Source organism: Scyliorhinus torazame, chromosome 14, assembly GCF_047496885.1.
Source record: "Scyliorhinus torazame isolate Kashiwa2021f chromosome 14, sScyTor2.1, whole genome shotgun sequence".
Classification (NCBI taxonomy): Eukaryota; Metazoa; Chordata; class Chondrichthyes; order Carcharhiniformes; family Scyliorhinidae; genus Scyliorhinus; species Scyliorhinus torazame.
In genome coordinates, this window is record NC_092720.1 from 135,786,974 (window position 1) to 135,805,833 (window position 18,860).

At 46.8% G+C, this 18,860-nt stretch overlaps 1 protein-coding gene across 2 annotated transcripts in view; it reads left to right on the plus strand.

Moving 5' to 3' along the window:
- The window catches only part of atg4b (autophagy related 4B, cysteine peptidase), a 151,109-nt gene that overhangs the window by 59,939 nt on the left and 72,310 nt on the right, over positions 1-18,860 (plus strand). For both annotated transcript variants that reach the window (XM_072474933.1, XM_072474934.1), the window contains exon 3: positions 9,269-9,340. In XM_072474933.1, the coding sequence (XP_072331034.1) occupies positions 9,269-9,340 (72 nt within the window). The remainder of the gene's footprint in view (positions 1-9,268; positions 9,341-18,860) is intronic.

The window sequence follows — 18,860 nt, forward strand, 5'->3', positions numbered from 1 at the left end:
ATGATGATGGCCCCACCAGAGGGAGAAACGGAGATAGTAGTGGCGATGGATGCCGAGAAAGCATTTGATAGAGTGGAGTGGGATTATTTGTGGGAGGTGTTGAGGAGATTTGGTTTTGGAGAGGGGTATGTTAGATGGGTGCAGCTGTTGTATAGGGCCCCAGTGGCGAGCGTGGTCACGAATGGACGGGGATCTGCATATTTTCGGCTCCATAGAGGGACAAGGCAGGGATGCCCTCTGTCCCCATTATTGTTTGCACTGGCGATTGAGCCCCTGGCGATAGCGTTGAGGGGTTCCAAGAAGTGGAGGGGAGTACTTAGGGGAGGAGAAGAGCACCGGGTATCTTTGTATGCGGACGATTTGCTACTATACGTGGCGGACCCGGCGGAGGGGATGCCAGAAATAATGCGGATACTTGGGGAGTTTGGGGATTTTTCAGGGTATAAATTGAACATGGGGAAAAGTGAGTTGTTTGTGGTGCATCCAGGGGAGCAGAGTAGAGAAATAGAGGAGCTACCGTTGAGGAAGGTAACAAGGGACTTTCGTTACCTGGGGATCCAGATAGCTAAGAATTGGGGCACATTGCATAGGTTAAATTTAACGCGGTTGGTGGAACAGATGGAGGAGGATTTCAAGAGATGGGATATGGTATCCCTGTCAATGGCAGGGAGGGTGCAGGCGGTTAAGATGGTGGTCCTCCCGAGATTCCTCTTTGTGTTTCAGTGCCTCCCGGTGGTGATCACGAAGGCTTTTTTTAAAAGGATTGAAAAGAGCATCATGGGTTTTGTGTGGGCCGGGAAGACCCCGAGAGTGAGGAAGGGATTCTTACAGCGTAGCAGGAATAGGGGGGGGCTGGCACTACCGAGCCTAAGTGAGTATTATTGGGCCGCTAATATTTCAATGGTGAGTAAGTGGATGGGAGAGGAGGAGGGAGCGGCGTGGAAGAGATTAGAGAGGGCGTCCTGTAGGGGGACTAGCCTACAGGCTATGGTGACAGCCCCATTGCCGTTCTCACCGAGGAACTACACCACAAGGCCGGTGGTGGTGGCTACACTGAAGATTTGGGGACAGTGGAGACGGCATAGGGGAAAGACTGGAGCCTTGGGGGGGTCCCCGATAAGAAACAACCATAGGTTTGCCCCGGGGGGAATGGATGGGGGATATGGAATGTGGCAAAGAGCAGGAATAACGCAACTGAAAGATCTGTTTGTGGATGGGAAGTTCGCGAGTCTGGGAGCGCTGACCGAGAAATATGGGTTGCCCCAAGGGAATGCATTCAGGTATATGCAACTGAGGGCTTTTGCGAGGCAACAGGTGAGGGAATTCCCGCAGCTCCCGACACAAGAGGTGCAGGACAGAGTGATCTCAAAGACATGGGTGGGGGATGGTAAGGTGTCAGATATATATAGGGAAATGAGGGACGAAGGGAGACTATGGTAGATGAACTAAAAGGGAAATGGGAAGAAGAGCTGGGGGAGGAGATCGAGGAGGGGCTGTGGGCAGATGCCCTAAGCAGGGTAAACTCGTCGTCCTCGTGTGCCAGGCTAAGCCTGATTCAGTTTAAGGTATTACACAGGGCACATATGACTGGAGCACGGCTCAGTAAATTTTTTGGGGTGGAGGATAGGTGTGCGAGGTGCTCGAGAAGCCCAGCGAATCATACCCATATGTTTTGGTCATGCCCGGCACTACAGAGGTTTTGGATGGGGGTGACAAAGGTGCTTTCAAAAGTAGTAGGAGTCCGGGTCGAACCAAGCTGGGGGTTGGCTATATTTGGGGTTGCACAAGAGCCGGGAGTGCAGGAGGCGAGAGAGGCCGATGTTTTGGCCTTTGCGTCCCTAGTAGCCCGGCGCAGGATATTGCTAATGTGGAAAGAAGCCAAGCCCCGGGGGTGGAGACCTGGATAAATGACATGGCGGGGTTTATAAAGCTAGAGCGATTAAGTTCGTCCTAAGGGGGTCGGCTCAAGGGTTCACCAGGCGGTGGCAACCGTTCGTCGAATACCTCGCAGAAAGATAGACGGAATGGAAAAAGAAGGCAGCAGCAGCAGCCCAGGATCGGGGGGTGGGGGGTGGGGGGGGGGGTGGGGGGTGGGGGGGGGGTGGGGGTGGGGGGGGGGGGGGTGGGGGGTGGGGGGGGGGGGGGGGGGAGGAGGAACCAGAAGGACTCTCAGGTTGTTAATATATACTGTATAGTATGTATAGGTCGTTGCTACAGATAATTATATATTGGACTGTTAAATTATATTTTTGGAGGGTGTTACTTGTGACAAGGCAGTTGCCAATTAGGCTAGTTTTCATTTGTGTTATTTATTATTTATTCATTTTTTTTGTTTATAAAATAGGTCATTGTTATTTGTGTTGTTATAATATTGTGTAAAGGATGCACAATGTACTGTGTTGGTTGACCAAATATTTTCAATAAAATATTTAATAAAAAAAAATATTCACATGCACCACGACAGCTGCATCCTTCACCTCCACCCCAAGATCCTCTTGCAGCCCGGAGAGCATGTCCTTAATCCTGGCACAAGGCAGGCAACACAGCCTTCAGTATTCATGCTCTTGGCTGCAAAGAATGTTATCTATGGCCCTCACTCTACTGTCTCCTACAACAACTAGATTCCCTTTTACTCCCCCATTTGAATGGTACCCTGGACGAGAGTGCAGTGGTCAGTTTGCTCATCTTTCCTGCAGTCCCTGGTCCCCTTTGTTGTACAATTACAAAGGCTGAGCACCCTCCATTGCTACCTTTTTGTATTCCCATACCTACTTCTTGTACAATCATACCCTCCTGTCCCTGACCACAGACCAAATCTGAAGCACTTTGCCTAAGGGGTATGATTGCCTACTGGAACGAAGTATCCAAGTAACATACCCCCTCCCCTGATACATCGTAGTGTCTAAAGCTTGGACTCAAGTTCGTCAACACTGAGCCCAAGTTCCTTGATGCAGCAGATGTGGCTGTCATGCATTGCACTGGTATGCATCGACCTCCCACATGCTGCAGCTGCAACACTTGACCTGCCCTGGCATCCTTATTGCAATTTATTTGACTATTTAAGATTCAAGTTTAGAAATATCACAACAATTATTTGTAGTTATATTATGGCTAGTTATGATGTAAATTTGATATAACACTTGTATCTTCCCAATGCCAGTTTAAACAACTGCCTCAGTTGAGAAAAGAATGTAAAACTCACCCATCACCTACCTTCTCACAATCTGGGCTTCAGATCTTGAAGCCATATCCAGCTTCCTCTTTTTGATTAGAACAGTAGCACCTCTCTGAATTGGACTTGTCCACTGTTTCAATTGCATCCTAAAATTCTATTTGCCCTTTCATATTGCTTCTCTGCATAATCTCAACATTGAAAATAATGAGTCAACTGCACATAGAAAATTCCTTTTGTGCGTCTAGCAATTAAGCCCTTTCATTGTTTTTTAAAATAAATTTAGAGTACCAAATTATTTTTCCAATTAAGGGGCAATTTAGCATGGCCAATCCACCTAACCTGTACATCTTTAGGTTGTGGGGGTGAAACCCACGCAGACATGGGGAGAATGTGCAAACTCCACACGGACAGTGACCCTGGGCTGGGATTCGAACCCGGGTTCTCAGCGCCGCAGTCCCAGTGCTATCCACTGCGCCACATACCACCCAAGTCCTTTCATTGTTTACCTGTGCTGCTCATTTCTAATCTCAATCGCTTTTAATTTTGCATTTGTCAATGTTGCGTTTAATTTGCTGTTCTTCCCAGTTGCATGCCGAATAACATCTGAACAACATTTGCTGTCCCTAGTATCATCAGCAAATTTAGCAAGCATTTCTTCAGTTTTGGTGCCCAGGTTAATTCATGTTGATTTTAAAACAGGAGTCCAGATTGATTACACCTTCAGTACCTCGTTTAACACCTCCGACCCCCAGTCTCTCCAATGCTTTTTTAAAAATCCAGTACCCTATTCAGTACCTTGGAGTCCCAAGGTTTCTATGTAAAAACTGTTGTGGAATCTTGTTCAATGATTTCTGAAATGGTCAAAATCATCTATTTTATTTGTAATCTCAAAGTGGTCATGGAGGTTTGTAAAGATCTACCCCTTGTAATTCCCTGCTGTTTGCTCCTTATTAAGCTGTCACGTATCGGTATGTAATTCTTCAGCCAAATCTTCAGAATGGTTTCTCTTATTTGACATTGGCTCATTGTGCTTGTCGATACTATATTTGTATATTTCCGATCATTCAGCCACTTAGCCTCCTAAACGATCCTAGGATATATGCCATATGACTGAGGAATTTATATGTTTTCGATCTCTGAACCTTGAAGTACTCTTTTTGTTGATTCAGCATGTATTTATTGTACTTCAGCAGTTGTATGGACAGCTATTTTCCTAGCTCTGCTCTACTCTTTATATTTGATTGTGTAATTTTTAATCATTTGGTGTTCTAACTCCATAACCAGTCTTGTATGTTTAAAAATGTTTTATTACTGTATCAATATCCTTTACTTTCATTTTAGTGCCCTTTTTGCAACCTTAATAGTTGTTAGACCTTATTCAATATTTCTAATACTGTTCCTCGCTTATTTCTGTTTTGTACAGTTTTCCTCCTTGTGTTTGTAGTAAAATAGTAAAAATGAACAACTTCAACAAACTGTCACGACATGTAAAAACATCTCATTGTACGTGAGTTGCTTTTTAAATGTTCTGAGAGATGAGATAAATGTAAGTGTGCTGGTTTAGTGTTCATCCGGGATTGTTTGTTTTCTCTTCGGGTTTATCCTGGTACGATATTATTGCTGTTTTTAAAAGTTACCATTTTTCTTCAATTGGCTTATCTGTCAGCAATGTAACTTATTTCATTTCTTTGTTTATCCCTGAATATTTTGCTGAAATTATATAGTTGTATACTTGCGAACACAAATTGCAAGATGATGTGGAAGAGATTATATTGTCATATATCTGCAGAGGTTCTACTACCTTAGATGCCATCTTGCAGGAACGAAGTCTAAATGTGAGCTCGCTCAGGCACACTCACAACATACTGTTTTGAGCAGTCATGCGGTACTTTATCTTTGCACACTTAACAAGCATACTAATCAGGCGTAGGCCACTCTGCCCCTCGAGCCTGCTCTGCCATTCAATTAGATCATGGCCGATCTGATTGTAACCTCATACCTGTCTACCCCCTGATAACCTTTCAATCCCCCGTTAATCAAGAACCTGTCTAGCTCAGCCTTAAAAATAGTCAAGACGAGGTAGAGTGTTCCAGAGACTTGGGACACTCTGAGAAAACAATTCTCTTCATCTCGATCTTAAATGAGCGACCCTCTATTTTTAAACAGTGACCCCTCGATCTAGATTCTCCAGAAGACAAAACATTCTCTTCACATCCACCCTGTCAATGCCCCTCAGGATCTTAAAGGTTTCCACCAAGTCATCTGTTACTCTTCTAAAATCTAATAGATATAAACGTACCCTCTCCATCCTTTCCTCGTAAGAAAACCCACCCGTTCCCGGTGTTAGCGTTAAAACCTTCTTTGAACTGCTAAGGGCGGCACGGTGGCACAGTGGTTAGCACTGCTGCATCACAGTGCCAAGGTTTGATTCTGACCTTGATTTGATTCTGACCTTGGTTTACTGTCTGTGTGGAGTTTGTACATTCTCCCCGTGTCTGCGTGGGTTTCCTCCGGGTGCTCTAGTTTCCTCCCACAGTCCAAAGATGAGCAGGTAAGGTGGATTGACCATGATAAATTGCCCCTGAGTGTCCAAAGGTTGGGTGGGGTTACAGGGATAAGGTGGTGGATTGGGCCAAGGTAGGGTGCTCTTTCAAAGGGTCGGTGCTGGTTTGATGGGCTGAATGACCTCCTTTTGCACTGTAGGGATTCTATGATTTTCCAATCTAATGTAACTGTACCCAGATCTAAGGAATTTTAGAAATTATAAATCAATGCATCAACTTTCTCATTAGCCATTTCAGACCTTAGGGTGAAGTCCATCAGGACCCTGGGATTTGTCTGCCCACAGACCAACAATTTGCTCAATACCACTTCCCTGGTGATTTTAATTTTCCTGAGGTCCTCCCTCCCTCCCATTTCCTAATTTACAGCTATTTCTGAGATGTTACTTGTGTCCATGAAGATTGATGTAAAATACCTGTTTAACTAACTTTTCATTATTATAATAATAATCTTTATTGTCACAAGTAGGCTTATGGGCCAAATGGCCTCTTTCTGTACTGTAGGGATTCTATGATTCATTATTAACTTGCCTTAACGCTACTCCTCCATCTACCTATAAAGTGGCAGGATATTCCACTGTCGGACCTTTCTCAACTGAACCCTTGTGTACTTTCAAATGTTCAAGAGAGTTCAGTTTTCACAATCTTATCACCTGGATGTAATCCTTATAAATATGGGTTATGGAAACTCAAATTCCATAGTCTGGAAGGAGAAGGTGTTCAGGGGCGTAACTAAAGTTTGTTCAATGACTAATAGTTTATATGCAGATGTAAACCAAGATCCATACATTTATAAACGTATGTTTTGCAAAGTAGATTTAAACCAGTGTAAGGGAGAATACCTTTACTCAGTGATAAATCTTTGGACAGTCTGCCAAACTGTGTCGTGAGTATTTAGGCTGTTCAAAATGCAGTTGGGCATAAAATCTACTGTAGGAATGAGATGCATATGCTCAGTTATTTTCCTTATCACAGAATTTTACAGCTTAAAAGGTGGCATTTCGGCCTATTGTGTCTGTGCCAGCCCTTTCAAAGAGCGGTCGAGTTAGTACTGCCTTCTTGTTCTTTCCCAGAGCCTTGCAAAGATGCCCTTTTCAATTATATATGGAAGTTATAACCTGGGCCTGTGTCGGCAGCCATGTGTGAAGGTACCAAACTCGGTTACTGCAGCTCCAGCTGGATTGCTGCTGAGGAGAAGCATCCAGCTCTGTGTCCACTTGGATCACAGGAAATATCTATAACTGCTGTTATGACACCCTGGGCATGTGCATGGTAATTTCCAGCCCCACTCATCCCAAAGTTACAACACAAGTGAATGAACCAATAATTCTTCTAACAATTCCCAACGTCTTTGGCCCTTGGCTGCCCAACAATTACAGCCACCAAGTAATAATCTTTACTGGTGTCACAAGTAGGCTTGTATTAACACTGCAATGAAGTTACTAGTCGCCACACGCCGGCGCCTGTTCGGGTACACTGAGGGAGAATCCAGAATGTCAAATTCATCTAACAGCACGTCTTTCGGGACTTGTGGGAGGAAACTGGAGCACCCGGAGGAAACCCTTGCAGACACGGAGCGAACGTGCAGACACCGCACAGACAGTGACCCAAGCGGGAATCAAACCTGGGACCCTGGCGCTGTGAAGCAACAGTGCTAACCACCCATCCATGGATCAAAAATGTAACCGCAAAATAAAATAAAGTGGAAATAAGGGATTAAAAAGGAAATAAACAAGAACAAACAGGAAGGACCCTTACACTGCATCCCAGGCCTCAGCTGACCTGTAGTTAAAGCCACAGGAGCTCTTGGTGACAAAAAGTGACGTCCTCAATCTTGCTGTGCCTCAGTTTTACTGAATCTGTTCAAATCTTCATATGGTAGAATCCGCTCGATGTTTCCACGAGACCAAATGAGGTTTAGCCTGCTGATCATTCCAGCCCATTCCTCATTTACTGGTACTCAATCACTGTACAGAACAGCATCATTTGGATTGTCCACGCTCTTCAACTGATGTTACCTAAATCCTTGTCTTTTCCTGCACCCTTTAACATTCTACTTTCTAAAATATCCAATTCCCGCTGAAATAATCTTTTCATGCTTTTCATATTCTGTCCGTATATATATTTAGTTTGACCGTAATCGCAAAATATAAACTTGTACTTGAGAATTGAAATCCCAGGTTAACTTGTATCCATTGTTCCTCTGAATCTCCACCTAATTGCATTGTTTAATAAAACAAGTTTTAATTTGCGTAAGTAAACAGTAGTGGAGGCTCCATCTTCTCCCTCTGGATAATGTAAAAGATCCCATGGCGCTATTTTGAAGAAGAGGAGGATAGTTCTCCAAACATTTATCCTTTAGCTAGCATCACTAAAGCAGATTATCTGGACATTTATCTCATTGTTATTTGTGAGATCTTGCTGTGAACAAATTGACTACAAATGTACAGTGAAGCTCGAGCGGATATTTGGAAGTTGTGAAAGGCAGGATAGAAAATGAAAGTTTGTATTGTCAGAAGATGTCACAAGATAACATATCTCTTTCAGGAAGTCAGCAGACAGTAGCCATTGAAATACATCTGTTTGAGCATCAGAGCAGGATTTCAACATGTCATCTAGTTTGATATCCAAATGCAATACTGAGGAAGTGCTGCATTATCTGAGGGTTGTTTTTCTGGTGAGATGGTAAATCATGGCCTTATCCACATGTTGAAGCAAAAACAACTCATGCACAGAATAGAAGGAGAACCGGCAGTTTGTCCCAGTGTCATGGCTGACCATTATCCATCATCCATTACCAAAATATAACAATTGGCCATTTATCTCATTGCTGTGTTATGGACCAGGCTTAAAAACTCAAGTGTATTATGGAGTTCACCTGACCTATAACATTTTGTTGAATTTGGCTAGGATGAGCACAAGAGCTTAAACTTCAGGTGTTATTAAACAGTCTTCCTTGACACTTAAATCAAAATAAGCTTTATTCTAATAACTTAGTTAACATTTATATATAACCAAACAGCAAGAATTTTTGTCAGTTACAAATATAAAGATTCCCCACAGCTACAGTAATCAATGTGAAACGCTTAATGAATGCCCCCTTAACTGTTCCAATTCAAAAACAAAATCCCATAAACCAAAACCCCTTTTCAAGGGCGTGGCCCAGCACTCTGCATTATCACTTGAATAAGACTGGCTTTCCCTCAGATTCTGACCCCGTCTCACCAGGAGGTTTAAACCCTTCCAGAAAGCAAGCTATATCTTAAATCTATCACCAAGGTGATTTTTACTGGAACAGATATATAAAATGAAACTAGAGAGAGCCAGGCCAAAACACTTCTTTCTCCTGTCTGAGACCACAGCAGTCAAGTGTGAAAGCGAAGCCAAAAAGGGTGTGAATACAACTTGATTAATACAAATTCATCTTTTATTTTTAAAAATCCAGTCTTGTAGTCAAATTGAAGTATAGAGGCCAATGTGTGATGGTGTTTTCCATCTTTATTGTGTGTCTCCTCCTTTTGTCTTTATGTAGATAAAGATGAGATCTTTGCAGATGTCACTTCACGGCTTTGGTTTACGTACAGGAAGAGTTTCTCACCGATTGGTAGGTATATATTACCTGTCTTTCACAATTGAAATTCATTGGATTGTAAAACAGTCTTGTACTTACTTCCTGTAAGACATTTTTTGCATGTGAATGATGCATAGTTCAGAGATTGAAAGTCACTAAAATCAGAAAGAATAGGCACTATTGTGACAATAGCTGATCTTTTAGGTTTTGGACCACATCCATTCTTGGAGCAATGAATAACATATAGTGAACTACAGGCAGGAGTCTAATAATCAGGTTCAATTATTTTCCCAGTTCTGGCGGAATAGTGGCATAATGGTTAGCACTGCTGCTTCACAGCATTAGGGACCCGGGTTCAATTCCAGCCTTGGGTAACTATGCAAATTGTGGAGTTTGCACATTCTCCCTGTGTCTGCGTAGGTTTCCTCGGGGTGTTCCAGTGTCCACTCGCAGTCCAAAGATGTGCAGGTTAGGGAGCGTTACGGGGATAGGACAGGGAGTGGACCTGAGTAGGGTGCTCTTTCAGAGGGTCAGTGCTGTCTCGATGGGGTGAATGGCCTCCTTCTGCACAGTAGGGATTCTATGATTCCGTGGTTCTGATAAAGGTCACAGACCTGAAACTTTGACTCTGTTAGGTCTGGCAGCATCTGAGGAGAGGCAGTGTTTCCAGCATTTTCAGAACATGGAGTAGGTATCCAGCCTACCTAGCCTGCTCTGCCATTCAATATAATCATGGCTGATCATCCACTTTGATGCCTTTTCCCCCCATACTAACTCCATATCCCTTTAAGTAATTGGCATTTAGCAGTCTGTCAACCTATACTTGAAACGTACTCAATGACTGAGCTTCCACACCCCTTTGGGTTAGAGAAGTCCAAAGATTCGCAACCCTCTCAGTAAAAGAGATTCCCTTCATTTTTATTTTTATTTCACAGTGACAGGTAAAACCTTTTTGCATTCTTAACTAATCCTTAGTGCATCAAGTTCACAGCACATAACCTGGATGAAAGAATAGAGAACCATATATCTAAGATTGCTGTAAACACCAGGTCATTCAGGGGTGATGACAAAGTGCAGCTTCACACACAGTGGAAATCTGGGAGCCTCAACTCCAAAGCTGTTGAGGCTAAACGTCATTTGAAAATGTCAAAACTGAGATTTGTAGACTTTTATCGGGAAGAATGCTGACAGTTACAGAACCAAAGTGGGATGTTGGAGTTATAGATATAGATCAACCCTGATCGAGTTGAATGATGGAGGTATAGAATGGCTTACTCCTGTTCCTGTGTTTCACAAGCTTATTTGGCCCAAAATGCACCACATGAGCCAACTCCTTATACTGTCAGTATATCTTTATATTCCTTTCTCTCTCCTGCAGTTATCTAGCTTGCCCTTATGCTCCCTTTGGTGGCACTTGCCACTCGATGGGTAAAGGTGTTTCTCCTGAATTTCTAACTGGATTTCTTAGTGATTGCCATATAATTATGACCCCGACATTTGGTCTCCCTCACAAATGAAACCATCTTCTCTACCCTTTTAAACAACTTCATAATTTTGAAGATCTCTTTAGGTCATCTCTCCGCATCGCCTCTTCTAAAGAAAGGAGTCTTTTAAAAAATAAATTTAGAGTACCCAATTCATTTTTTCCAATTAAGGAGCAATTTAGCATGGCCAATCCACCTACCCTGCACATCTTTGGGTTGTGGGGGCGAAACTCACACAAACACAGGGAGAATGTGCAAACTCCACACGGACAGTGACCCAAAGCCGGGATCGAACCTGTGACCTCGGCGCTGTGAGGCAGCAGTGCTACCACTGCGCCACCATGCTATAAAGAAAGGAGTCTTACTCTCTGGGCGGTTACTTGTGAAGGCAATGACAGATCTCGGCTACCGGCAGGAGAGCAGGCGAGACTCTGTCGCCTCAGGAAGGTCAACCGCATCTTTTGTCACTTGGCCATTTGACAGGGCAGCAACGGGCCGTCCTCCAGGATCAAGGAACGGAGGAGGAGAAGCTGGCATCTCGTCTGTCGACCTCTGGTACCAGCCAATAGTGAGAGAGCTTGAATCAGAAGGAAACGAGAATAATTAGAAATGGTGAAGTTAGAAAAAGAGAAGAGGAAAAGGAAAGGAAATGGACAGAATTGGAAAGAGGAAAGGATGCAAATTTACATTGGCAGTGAAATGTAAGGTTGACCTTTAGCAAACCCCTCATCGTTTGATTTGGCAAACAATATTCGCTTGGTGCCAACATTTAGTGAGAAGGGATTAGAAGGTACTCCATAAAAACACAACAAGAGTATAAGAGCAAGTCCAGTGAAGAATTGAATCAGGGGGATAAGAGCTTGAAGAAGGGAATCTTGACAATAGGAAATTAATTGAAGAGGTAAAAACATTAAATTGACGCAGTATCAGCAATTCAGACTGAGAAATAAACAGATTACGTGTCAGAGCAAGTTAGCTGAAATGGTTAAGCAAATAGAAAAGCACAAGAACCCATATGATAAAATGGTCGATGAAAAAGATGCTGAATTGAACTGCTGAAAAGAGACAAAACTTTATCATATGACCTAAGCACCAGAAACAGAGTACCATGACCATTCCTTCACACGTGACAGACCAAAATTGTGACAGACCTTTCAAGACTTTGTTGTATTGTGATATGTGCCTGCATTTATTATAATGTAAGGTGCTTGACAGAGCAATGCCCAGCGTGGGACTGGAGAGTGACACCACCCACAAAGATGTATGTAGTCACATGGTCAGAGAACAGTCTAGGAAAGAACTCGGTAAACAGCATGTCTGTATGGAAGAGCCTATCAATAAAAGTATCTATGTTTAAACACACAAGCCTCAAGATCTCACCACCACTGGAACAATAAAAAACCCATATTAAGTACATTACATGAAACATCGGTGGTGGATCAAGTTAGTTCCCTGGAATTATTGTCACCGGACCCCTGTTATAGAATCACAGAATCACTACAGTGCAGAAGGAGGCCATTCGGCCCATCGAGTCTGCACTGACCCTCTGAAAGGGAACCCCACCTAGGTATCTAGGGTCAGACCCCCACTCTATCCCCTTAACCCAGTAACCCAACCTAACCTAACCTTTTGGACACTAAGGGGCGATTGATCATGGCCAATCGACCTAACCTGCACATCTTTGGACTGTGGGAGGAATCCAGAGCACACAGAGGAAACCCATGCAGACACAGGGAGAAAGTGCAAACTCCACACTGACAGTCACCCGAGGCTGGAGTTGAAGTCCCTGGAGTGTGAGGCAGCAGTGCTAACCACTGTGCTAACCACGGTGCCACCATGCTAACCACTGTGCCACCATTATACCAACTGGCCATGGAGGGATGGATCATTCATAAACATATGGGCCATTTGAGGAGTAGAGAGACACTCCAGCAATCAGTGTTGCCATCAAGAAATGTTTTTGAACCCCTAAGCACCGAAGTACCTGATCGGCCCGTTGTAGACATGGCTGATGTCTCCGTGGAAGCAAGTAGTAAAGAACTTCCTGTGTAAGAAGTGGTACCTATTATTGCTGTTCCTGTTAATGATCCTGGGGAGTATTTCAGACAACAGCATTATGCTGTTCGACAAGAAACAGAAAAGCCCCTCAGACTCGATTTATAATTGTCCAACTCATGTATAAATAATGTTTAGTTAGAAATTTAGGATTGAAATGAAATGAAATGAAAATCGCTTATTGTCACAAGTCGGCTTCAAATGAAGTTACTGTGAAAAGCCCCTAGTCACCACATTCTGGTGCCTGTTCAGGGAGGCTGTTACGGGAATTGAACCATGCAGCTGGCCTGCCTTGGTCTGCTTTCAAAGCCAGTGATTTAGCCCTGTGCTAAACAGCCCCCAGAGTAATTTAATTATTGAAGATTGTTTAAAGGAGTTAAAGGAGGAGGATTGTGGTGATTGTCCCTTTAAGGGCAACATAGCAGAGTAAGGGTCACATGACTTGGATGACCAATTGGGACTTTGTGTGCAATCATCCCAGGAGGAGGACTCCTCTTTTAGGCAGGAGATATGTGGGGGCTAAGGGCAGCCATGCTGGCTGCTCTACTGCTGTACAGTTTCTCTTATTGATAAATACCGTTTGTGTTTCTAATGAAGTCTGTGAAAGTGCATCATTACATCCTGAGATTCTGGTCACATGTCATTTGGCTATTCAGAAGATAATGGCGGATTGGTGCATTTTTGTCAGCAGAAACTGAATGTTGTTAACTTTTGTAAGACATGTCACACATGTCAGATAGTTGGAAAATGACAACCTTTAATCAAGCCATTCCCATTAATATCAATATCTGCATTTGGTGAATCATTTAGTATGGTTCTTGTGGACTGTATTAGACTCCTGTCAAATTGGATCATGAATATCTCTTGATCATTATGGATTTGTCCACTTGATTTCCAAAGGCAGTACCATTGAAAAAGATCAGTTTGAAAGTTTAAAAAAAAAACATATTTATTAAAGTTTTTAACACAATTTTTCTTCCTTACAAACAATCACCCCCCCCCCCCCCCCCCCCCCCCCCCCCGTAACAAAAAAAAGAAATGAGAAATCGCGCGGAGCAAGATATATACATGGCAAAATAGTATATTTACTTAGCTTTGTGCACTGGCTCTCTCCCGTACGTGCCAGTTTCCCCGACTCTTCATGTTATCTCTTGCTCATCCACCTCCGCAGGCAGCTTCCCCCCCCCCCCCCCCCCAGGTTGCTGCTGCTGCTGACCGACCTTCCTCTAACGCTCCGCGAGATAGTCTAGGAACGGTTGCCACCGCCTGTAGAACCCCTGCGCAGACCCTCTCAAGGCGAACTTAATTCTCTCCAACTTTATGAACCCAGCCATATCGTTTATCCAGGCCTCCACGCTGGGGGGCTTCGCCACCTTCTACATTAGCAAGGTCCTTCGCCGGGCTACTAGGGACGCAAAGGCCAGAATACCGGCCTCTTTCGCCTCCTGCACTCCCGGTTCGTCCACTACTCCGAATATTGCTAGCCCCCAGCTTGGCTTGACCCCGACTTTCACCACCTGAGATATTGCTCCCGCCACTCCTCTCCAGAACCCCTCCAGTGCCGGGCATGACCAAAACGTATGGACGTGGTTCGCTGGGCTCCCTAAGCACCTTCCACATCTCTCCTCCACCCCAAAGAACCTGCTCAACCTCGCCCCGTCAAGTGAGCTCTGTGAACCACCTTAAATTGTATCAGGCTGAGCCTGGCACACGAGGAGGAGGAATTAACCCTACCCAGGGCATCAGCCCACAGACCTTCCTCGATCTCCTCCCCCAGCTCCTCCTCCCATTTACCTTTCAACTCTTCTACCAGCGCTTCCCCCTCTTCTTTCATCTCCTGGTGTATTGCCGACACCTTGCCCTCCCCGACCCATGCACCCGAGATCACCCTGTCTTGAATTTCTTGTGCCGGGAGCAACGGGAATTCCCTCACCTGTCTCCTCACAAAAGCCCTCACCTGCATATATCTAAAGGCATTTCCCGGGGGTAACTCAAACTTCTCCTCCAGTGCCCCTAAGCTCGCAAACGTCCCATCAATGAACAGGTCCCCCATTCTTCTAATCCCCGCCCGATGCCAGCTCTGGAACCCCCCGTCCATCTTCCCCGGAACAAACCGGTAGTTACCTCTGATCGGGGACCATACCGATGCTCCCATTGCGCCCCGGTGCCGTCTCCACTGGCCCCAGATCCTTAACGTTGCCGCCACCACCGGGCTCGTGGTATACTTTGTCGGCGAGAGCGGCAGCGTGCCGTCACCAGCGCCCCCAGGCTCGTTCCTTTACAGGCCGCCTTCGCCATCCTCTTCCATGCCGTCCCCTCTCCCTCCATAACCCACTTGCGGATCATCGCCACATTTGCTGCCAGTAGTAGCTCCCTAGATTTGGCAGCGCCAACCCTCCTCGGTCCCTACTGCGTTCCAGGAACCCTCTCCTTACCCTCGGGGTCTTATTCGCCCACACAAACCCCATAATACTCCTACCTACTCTCTTAAAAAAGGCCTTGGTGATCACGATGGGGAGGCACTGAAACACAAACAGAAACCTCAGGAGGACCACCATTTTGACCGACTGCACTCTACCCGCCAGCGAGAGCGGTAACATGTCCCATCTTTTGAAGTCCCCCTCCATTTGCTCCACCAATCTCGTCAGGTTCAGTTTATGTAGGGCCCTCCAACTCCTGGCTATCTGGATCCCCAGATACCGAAAGCTCCCCTCCGCCCTCCTCAGTGGTAGGTCCCCTATCCCTCTTTCCTGGTCCCCTGCCTGTAATACGAAGAGCTCACTCTTCCCTACATTGAGCTTATAGCCCAAAAACTCCCCAAATTCCCTAAGAATCTGCATGACCTCCACCGTCCCCTCCATTGGGTCCGCCACGTACAGCAACAGGTCATCCGCATATAGCGACACCCGATGCTCTTCTCCCCCTCGGACCACCCCCCTCCATTTATTAGATTCCCTCAGTGACATGGCCAATGGTTCGATCGCCAATGCAAACAGCAGGGAGGACAGGGGGCACCCCTGTCTCGTCCCTCGGTACAGTTGAAAGTACTCCGACCTCCGCCGGTTCGTCACTACACTCGCCACCGGGGCTCTGTAAAGGAGCTTAACCCAACTAATAAACCCTCCTCCGAACCCAAACCTACGCAGCGCCTCCCAGAGGTACTCCCACTCGACTCGGTCAAAGGCCTTCTCCGCATCCATAGCTGCCACTATCTCCGCCTCTCCCTCCTCCGATGGCATCGTTATCACGTTTAAAAGCCGCCACACATTTGTGTTTAATTGCCTGCCCTTTACAAATCCCGTCTGGTCTTCATGGATCACCCCCGGGACACAGTCCTCAATCCTCGTGGCCAGCACTTTTGCCAGCAACTTTGCATCCACATTGAGGAGCGAGATCGGCCTGTACGATCCACATTGCAGTGGGTCCTTGTCCTGCTTTAAGATCAAAGAAATTGTCGCTTCCGACATTGTCGGGGGCCGGGTCCCCTCCTCTCTTGCCTCGTTAAAGGTCCTCACTAGTAACGGGGCCAACAGGTCTACATACTTCCTGTAGAACTCCACTGGGAACCCGTCCGGTCCCGGGGCCTTCCCCGCCTGCATACTCCCCAAACCCTTGCTCAGCTCCTCCAACCCAATTGGTGCCCCCAAGCCAGCCACCTCCTGCTCTTCCACCCTCGGGAATCTCAGTTAGTCTAGGAATCGTCTCATCCCCTCTTCCCCCGCTGGGGACTGGGATCTGTACAGCTCTTCATAGAAGGCCTTAAATACCTCGTTTATTTTCGTCGCACTCCGAACCGTGGCTCCCCTTCCATCCTTGACTCCCCCTATTTCCCTCGCTGCCATCCTCTTACGGAGCTGGTGTGCCAGCATCCGACTAGCCTTTTCCCCATACTCGTAGATCGCCCCCTGCGCTTTCCTCCACTGTGCCTCTGCCTTCCCTGTGGTCAATAGGTCAAACTCCGTCTGGAGCCGTCGTCTTTCCCCAAGTAATCTTTCCTCCGGGGCCTCTGCGTATCTCCTGTCCACTCTCAAAATCTCCCCCACTAACGTCTCCCTTTCCATGCCCTCTGTCTTCTCCCTATGAGCCCTAATGGAGATTAGCTCTCCCCTGATAACACCTTCAACGCCTCCCATACCACCCCCACCCGCACTCCCCGTTGTCATTGGCCTCCAAGTACCTTTCGATACACCCCCTCACCTTCCCACACACCACCTCGTCCGCCAGCAGTCCCACATCCAGCCGCCACAGCGGGCGTTGGTCCCTCTCCTTTCCCAGCGCCTGTTCCACCCAGTGCGGGGCATGGTCCGAAACGGCTATGGCCGAATACTTCGTCCCCTCCACCCTCGGGATGAGCACCCTGCCCAGAACAAAAAAATCTATCCGGGAGTAGGCTTTGTGTACATGGGAGAAGAAAGAAAATTCCCTGGCCTGCAGCCTTGCAAACCGCCATGGGTCCACTCCCCCCATCTGATCCATAAACCCCCTGAGCACCTTGGCCGCCGCCGGCCTCTTTCCAGTCCTTGATTTGGAGCGGTCCAGTGCTGGATCCAACACTGTATTGAAGTCCCCTCCCATTATCAGGCCTCCTATCTCCAGGCACGGAATGTGCCCCAACATGCGCTTCATGAATCCTGCATCATCCCAGTTCGGGACGTATACGTTTACCAACACCACCCGCGTCCCTTGCAACCTACCACTCACCATTACATATCGCCCTCCATTGTCCACTACAATAGTCTTGGCCTCAAATAACACCCGTTTTCCCACCAATATTGCCTCCCCTCTATTCTTCGCGTCCAGTCCCGAGTGGAATATCTGTCCTACCCATCCCTTTCTTAACCTGACCTGGTCCGCCACCTTCAGGTGTGTCTCTTGGAGCATGACCACATCTGCCTTCAGTCCCTTTAAGTGCGCGAACACTCGAGCCCTCTTCACCGGCCCATTCAGGCCCCTCACGTTCCACTTTATCAGCCAGATTGGAGGGCCTCTCACCCCGCCCCTCCCCACGTCCCGCCGACTAGCCATCTCCTTTTCTGGGCCAGTCCCGTGTCCACGCCTCCCTCACCCTCCAGTTCCCCTCAAATATCCCCCCCACCCTCACAAACCCTCAGTTAGAGTCCAACTTTGCGGTTTGTATAAATGTCCACGCCTCTTCAGGCGCTTCAAAGTAATAGTGTTGGCCCTTGTATGTGACCCACAGTCGCGCTGGCTGCAGCATTCCGAATTTCACTTCTTTCCGGTGCAACACCGCTTTGGCCCGGTTGAAACCCACTCTCTGCTTTGCAACCTCCGTGCTCCAGTCCGGATATATTCGGATCTCTGCATTGTCCCACTTACTGCTCCGCTCCTTCTTGGCCCATTTCAGGACCCACTCCCTGTCCGTGAACCGGTGGAACCTCACCACCATCGCCCTTGGCGGCTCATTTGCCCGGGGCCTCCTCGCCAGCACCCTGTGTGCCCCGTCCAACTCCAGCGGCCTCGAAGGGGCCTCCTTGCCCATCATCGCCCCGAGCATCGTGCTCGCGTATGCCCCGGCATCGGCCCCCTCCGCTCCTTCAGGGAGACCCAGGATCCGCAGATTCTTTCTCCTCGACCTGTTCTCCAGGTCTTCGAGTCTTCCCGCCCACCTCCTGTGTAGCGCCTCGTTCTGCTCCACTCTCACCACCAGGCCCGAGATCTCGTCCTCGTTCTGACCAACTCTTTTTTGTACCTCCTGGATCAGAACCTCGTGGGCCTTCTGGGTGATCCCTAGTCCTTTGATTGCCGAAAGCATAGGCGCCAGCATTTCCTTACGCATGTCCTCGCGCTGCTCCTCGAAGCAGTGCTTGATAAACTCCTGCAGCTCCACTTTGTCTCTGGCCGCCGCCAATTTGTCTTTTTTCCCCGGTTTTTCCCGTTGCTCCAATGCCACTTTTGTGGCTGTTACACTTCGAGTCCGTTTCATACAAGTTGGAGGGGACCTCCCTCTTACCTTCCCCATGGGTTGGTATCAAAAAAAGTTCCGTTGGGGCTCT